The sequence below is a fragment of the Haliotis cracherodii genome, unplaced genomic scaffold (genome assembly GCF_022045235.1).
Source record: "Haliotis cracherodii isolate W230 unplaced genomic scaffold, xgHalCrac1.p SCAF_5, whole genome shotgun sequence".
Taxonomy (NCBI): Eukaryota; Metazoa; Mollusca; class Gastropoda; order Lepetellida; family Haliotidae; genus Haliotis; species Haliotis cracherodii.
The window spans coordinates 33,703,121-33,709,881 of NW_027266308.1; the positions used below are offsets into that span (position 1 = coordinate 33,703,121).

Genomic DNA, 6,761 nt, shown 5'->3' on the forward strand with positions numbered 1-6,761 from the left:
GTGGATTACATGATATAGTTTTAATACTGACAGCTGACAACTCAATTCACTGACACATGTTTTGTGATAACGGTAACTGTGTGTTAACAAATGAATCAGAACAGTGCGTACTACAAGATCCACATTGTTATCGTTAGGTCAAATTAGTAATCTGTGAAGGAGTGGGAGATAAACATTGCCAACTTCGACAGATCACCGGTTTGTAGTTTCTAGTACGTGTCCTCATGGTGCCAGATTGATATTTTGTATAATAACCCCCCACCCCACAGAGTGACAGGTCTACCCACAGCATTAGCTACATGTATGTTCCTGATTCCACAGGATACTGCAATTGTATACAATGGATCCTGGAGTGGTAACGGAGCATGTGTTCCAACTGTTCAGTAACCATGGTAACGAGGACTACTTGGGTGAGGCTGTATCGAAGACGCAGCACAGTATCCAGTGTGGAATGTTAGCGGAAGCAGAGGGGTATTCGAAAGAGGTGAAGTTTACAAAATAATATTTGACCTTTTTATTTTTTTAAAAGCGACCGTACCTTTTCCATTATGTTTGTTTGTTTGTTGTTTAACGCTGTACTCAGCAATATTCCAGCCATATGACGGCGGTTTGTAAATAATCGAGTCTCGACCAGACAACCCAGTGATTGACATCATTCCAAAATCAGTGCCCATTCACCATCGCGACTATATCATTAGCATGTGTTAAGAATCTCTATCAAATAGTGATTATAGCAGGTGTTGGCGATGAGGTGTGTCCTGCTGCATCCGTTACACCCACACATTCACGTAAATGTTATCATCATCAACTATCACCAAACAGCGTATTAACTATTGATATCGGTTAGTATTGACCAGAACAACCTGTAGCTAGGGTGATGACGTGAATCCTGCTTGAGCATCATGCAGAAGCTGAATACTATATGAGCCCTGTAAGGTGATCTAGCTTTTGTTACTGGTTGATTATAGCCCATGTTTTATGCAGTTATAAATTGTATTGCAATACCAAAATGTTTACTTTTTACATGTCATATTATACAAAAAATGTCATTTTACATTTTTATATATATATGACGTTATTTTACTCTGGACATTTTTCTCGATCAGTCTTTGGATGAAACATTCTTATGAACATTATTTGTGTCAAAAATGACAAAGCTTGCAAGGTATAATTTGGGGACCTTCACAAGCAAAACAAAAGTCTCATATTATTTTATGTTTATTTTTGAAAATACGATTCCATAAATATGACCGTGTTTTGAGAAAGGCCCTGTTTATGCGTCAGATAGTTATTGGCGCTTTCCTTCACGACATCGGTCATCTGGTGGGACAGGAACAACAGCTGCCGAAGATGGTGACCGATGACGTCAACCTCGGTGCCGTGAATCACGATACGGTTGGAGCCAAGTTTCTACAGGATCTTGGCTTTCCGGAAATCGTGTGCGATCTTGTCGGAGGTCATGTGAACGCCAAGAGATACTTGGTCTGGAAGTATCCCGATTACTATGAAAGTATGTTTAGAGGAATTATTTACAATGTTGCTTCCCTCCTCAGTCAATTCTATCTATCTGACAGGGATCAAGCAAACCAATTCTTCAAAGGATGAGCATGAGATCACAAATGGTTACCACCCGAGTCACACTTTATCGGACCCGTGAAGATCCGGGTTAGAATATGTTTTCAGCAACCCATGCTTGCCGTAAAAGGCGACTATGCTTGTCGTAAAAGCCGACTAACGGGATCGGGTGGTCAGGCTCGCTTACTTGGTTGATGCATGTCATCGGTCTTAATTGTGTGGATCGATGCTCATGGTGTCAATCACTGGATTGTCTGGTCCAGACTCGATTATTTATAGGCCGCCGTGATATAGCTGGAATATTGCTGAGTGCGGCGTTAAACCACAAACAAACAAACACATTTTATGGAGACACCGAAAAGTAATACATAAATATAACACGTCAACACCAGGGGATGGTCAGTCTCGATTATCTTCCAAAACAGATTTCATTCAGCGTAAACGGCAAACGAGTTATGAAAATCTTATGAATGGATTACTAAAATTTAGTGATGGAATCAGGTATTCGCGAATGGGATAAGCATGTCCTGCTCTACCGGTAGCACCCGGCCATAACACCTTCCCACTAGAAAATCGGGTCAGGTAAAGTGAAATCATTATTACTGAAAAGGAATTTGTTTTCACAAATAACGATGTTCGCATTATGCTGTGTTGAATTGTATTGTGTAGCATGTGTTAGGTCATGAGACTAAATGTGTCTGCAGGTATGTATTAATGTTCTTTGCGCAACTGCCGTGTATCGAGAGAACTTTAAAGTCAATTTGTCGCCGATTTGAAGCCATGCGACCAATAATCAGACTTAAATCATATCATAAAAGAGCATTTTAATAAAAGAAAAGTTTATTAATACCCAAATTACATAGCTTTACGCATACCGTGGTAAGTCAGGTGCCATCAATGATACGTCAGTGTAGATAAGAAGTTGAAAATGCGCAGCTTTTATCCATTTGTTGAAACCATAGCAATACCATTGAGTTATTTTCTTAAAGCTGACTGTTTTATTAGTGTGTAGTTGCTCTTTTCATTTAGTTAGGTACTAAATCATTTTGCGTAAAAATGTTGACACTGTGAGGAATTCCCTGTACGCCTAAAAAAGTAAAATACATAGCGAACAGAACAGCGGACTTCCTTTAATCGTATGTCCATGTATTCCGCAGAGTTAACGCCGGCAAGTAAGAAGACGCTGGAACATCAAGGGGGTCCTATGGACTCGGAAGAGGCAACTGCATTCGAGACATCTCCATTGTGCGAGATCATCTTACGCATGCGGACTTGGGACGAACGCGCCAAAGACCCGGAAACTAAGATGGACTCGATCGACAAATTTAAGAATATATGTATGGATGTCCTGAAGGGAAGAGACTAACTTTCCACACAGTACTATTTTTATATTTCTTTTTGCGGGGAGGGGATCAATTTGATACACACGAACGGACGTTAACCTTATTCCGCTGATTATGTTTGTCTACGTTATATTACCATAGAATCAGCACATAGTCAGTTTCAAATGTGGTTTTAAGCAGACCTATTCATGTCATTTACTTCCGCTCCAGGCCGCATCCACGATGTGGTCGAAATCCAACGTGAGACATTTCTTATTTATATTGGATATTCTTGATGTTGAATACCGGGTGATAGATTGCAAAACAAACATCCTCAAACATGTTCCCTGTCCGGTAAGTGATGGTGTGTATTTTGCACTTTTGATCATTGAAATTCAGTGTCCGCATCCCGAAACCGGATTTCCGGATAATAAAGCCTTGTATGTAGTATATATTTCGTTTCACGTATAAATCGTCCCATGGCATGGCCTCAGCCCTCCACAATCAAGAATCCAAAAACCACCAAAAAATCCTAATACTTACTGACTCCCTAAGTGGACTACAAGCCCTCCAAAACAAAAATACCAAAAACCGACCTAAATTAATAAATCAAATACTTAAAAGCTCCAACGACCTAACTAAGGCAGGCAAACAAATAACCTTCTTGTGGATACCCGCCCACGTAGGAATATACGGTAATGAAAACGCCGATAAAGCAGCTAAACTATCCCTCAAAATCCCAGAAATAAGCTTAAACTTACCCATCTCAAAATCAGAAATTAAAAGTGTAAACAAACAAAAAATCACAAAAAATGGCATAACCTATATCTAAACTCAAATAGCCAAATCAAAAGAGTGCTCAGCAAACCACTAACCAAACCAAAAATTCTCCATCCATCAAAAAAATCGACAGAGTAATCACTAAACTCCAAACAGGACACACCAACCTAAATAACCACCTAAAAAAAATTAAAAAACACACTACAGGTAACTTCCCACACTGCAAACAACCAGAAACCCCAGAACACGCACTCATCCACTGCACACACTACCTAACACATCGAACCGCATTGCAAACCACCCTCAATCTAAACAAGGCTCTCACTCTAGAAGCAATACTAAACCCACAAAATAAACTAGAAAACTTCAAGGCCTTAGGCGTATTCTTAATTAAAACGGAACTAATAAAACGCATCTAAAACCATAATAACCTACCAAATCAAAATCACATAAACAAACAATCATTCACCATACCCAGCTCCCTCAGTTCTCCTCCCCAACCCCATCGGCATCTATTCCAAATCTCAAAATTCCCAAATTCTATATAAGCAACCCCTAAAGCCCCCTCTTGGGTTGCACAGACCACCCTCGCCCCTTTCGGAAATACATTAAATGGCCTGGCCGGGCCCGTGTGCGAAATACGCATCAGTCGGAAAGCGCACGTTAAATCTCCAAAGTAAGTAAGTAAGTAAGTAAATCGTCCCGTAGGCGAGGTTTCCGGATATCTCGGGTCCGGAGAAGCTTGATTCCACTGTATTCTAATTTATGAATAAATGTAAGGTGAAAAGTCCAATAATGAAAAACCCTTAGTCTGGTTCCTTATGTGTGTGTGTTGTTTTACGATGCATAAGCAATCAAACATATTTCAGCTAGCATCGCGGCCTGTAACTGAACGATTCTTGGCCATTGAACACCACCGCCTCCGTGGTCTAGTGGTAGAGCGTCCGCCCGGAGAGCGGAAGGTCCGGGGTTCGATCCACGGCCGCGTCATACCAAAAGACATCGGCATCAGTCCGGACTAGTACAAGCAGCTACACAAACACACACACATACATGCACGTCGCTATATAAGTGGAATAATCTTTGACGCGACGTTAAACCCCATTTCACCTCACCTCACCATGGAACACCAATTGTAGATCACCTTCCACGCCGTTCGGGTGCGATGGCGGACAATAAACAGTCACCCGCTCCTCATGGAAGTCAATATATACTTCCAGGATGAGGTGCTGAGAAGAATAGTGTTTGTTTGTTTGTTTGTGTGTTTGTTGGTTAACGCCACACTCAGCAATATTCCAGCTATGTGACGGCGGTGTGTAAATAATCGACTCTGTACATGCCGCTGCAGGATCGGAGCTGTTAACCTCAGTGCCAGGTTTAAAGAAGGATTTCCAGTAACTTTCAGCAACGCAGAAAAAGAGACAAAAAATATGAGAGGTTACAATAGGAATGGCGTCTTGGTCCTTCATGGGATCATCTGACGGTGAGGGTTATAAACACTCAATCGTCGGTCCTTCGTCGCCCAGGCAGCACCAATCTGTGCCTGAGTCAAGTGCTGCATATAATGTCATTCTATCCCTTTGGGATATGACCATAGCCCTTGTTCAGACACGACAAAAATACAAATATTAAACTTGATATTCTTTAATATACACATGCACAAAAGTTAAGCGCCACCCACCATATTTGTGAGCTGTTACTTTTGGCACTTAATGATGACTATTATAACGAGATGAACGATTGTTATAAGCCGTATATGTAAACCTCATGTGATGCAAAAGTTTATCTTGCGTTCCAAAAGAATATGAGCAGAAAGGAAGTTTACCGAAGACCACAATTATAGGATTAGAAAACAATGAAAAACTGTTTTTGTCATGTAATTGTTATGATATCAGCAGACCAACCCTACGCCTCATACTCATTACAAGTCGTTGGATGCTTCTCTGAGGCAAACGGATCCATTCTTCATGAAGTGCGGCTTCACGTCCAGCGAGATTGTGAACTGGGGGATCACGATGTCTGATTTTCCGGCCAAGAATGTCCCACAGATGCTCAATCGGGTTAGGATCCGGACTAAAGGCCGGCCAAGGAAGAGTCGCAAATAAGCCCAAAATGCCCGAGATATGTGTGGTCTAGCATTGTCGTCCATGTAAACAGGTCTTGGCTGAAGAGGGTGGTTGTCAAAATGAGGGACTACCACTGGACGAAGAACGGCATCTTGGTATTGTTGGCCATTCAGGTTTCCACGAATTGTCACCAGCGGAAGTTTGCAGCCGAAGGAAACACAACCTCATATCATGACAGACACCCGCCACACGCTAAGGTCTTCTGGATGTTCCTTGGTGCAAAACGAGTGTTATGTTGCCTCCAAACACGTATTCGACCATCATCAGTTCGGAGCAGCATTCCGACACTCGTCAGATCAATAGATCCTTCTCCAGTAGGCCAAGTTCCATCGACTACGGGCACGACACCATATCAGACAATTCCGTCTCTCAGTCAGCTGAGGACGTTTTACTGGTCTTCTGGCGTTATAACCAGCCGGTCATCGTCGAGAGCCTCTGATGGGTAATCCACTGCAGTCTTAAATCTGTTGAAGTGGCAAATGGATTTCGTCTGACTATCCTGAAAAGACGTCAGTTCTCTCTGTTAGAGGTCTTTCTTGGCCAACCAGGCCTATGCCTGTCATTAACATCATTGGTTTGACCATGTTTGACAATCAAACGAGTGATAACACTGTGATGACGACCCTTTTGTCTTGCAATCGCCCTGCATGACATGCCAGCATTTTTCATGCCTATCACTTGCCATCTTTCAGCGTTCGTTAACTTTCTCCTCACCATGGCTGATTTTCAACCTCTATTGGAAGGGGAATCTCACACAGGAGCAAAATGCAACCACGTGTCTGAAACTTGAAATTCAACATTTATAGGGTAGGGGAACTGCAGCAACACGCAAAGCACGCTTTCCTTGTGGTATCTGGACAAATTTGGGTTCATGAAACTATGGAAGCCTAATTCAGTCATACATCATCATATTTCATATTTCTGATTCCCACACGTGAAATCAAGAGACTATGAATAT

General features: G+C 41.8%; 1 protein-coding gene across 1 annotated transcript; it reads left to right on the top strand.

Moving 5' to 3' along the window:
* The first annotated feature begins 226 nt into the window (after positions 1–226).
* LOC139443896 (2-amino-1-hydroxyethylphosphonate dioxygenase (glycine-forming)-like) lies at positions 227–3,632 on the top strand. Its single transcript, XM_071224782.1, has 3 exons — positions 227–484; positions 1,285–1,510; positions 2,733–3,632. Exons 1-3 carry the CDS (start codon positions 341–343, stop codon positions 2,939–2,941), a joined length of 579 nt encoding a protein of 192 aa, XP_071080883.1. The 5' UTR covers positions 227–340; the 3' UTR covers positions 2,942–3,632.
* Positions 3,633–6,761: the final 3,129 nt, after the last annotated feature.

Bases quoted from the DNA above. Each gene is read 5' to 3' on its own strand.
- LOC139443896 (XM_071224782.1), top strand. From the start codon at position 341: ATGGATCCTGGAGTGGTAACGGAGCATGTGTTCCAACTGTTCAGTAAC. The intron at 485-1,284 runs GTGAAGTTTACA...TTTATGCGTCAG, and splicing joins CAGAGGGGTATTCGAAAGAG to ATAGTTATTGGCGCTTTCCT. The intron at 1,511-2,732 runs GTATGTTTAGAG...TGTATTCCGCAG, and splicing joins GTATCCCGATTACTATGAAA to AGTTAACGCCGGCAAGTAAG.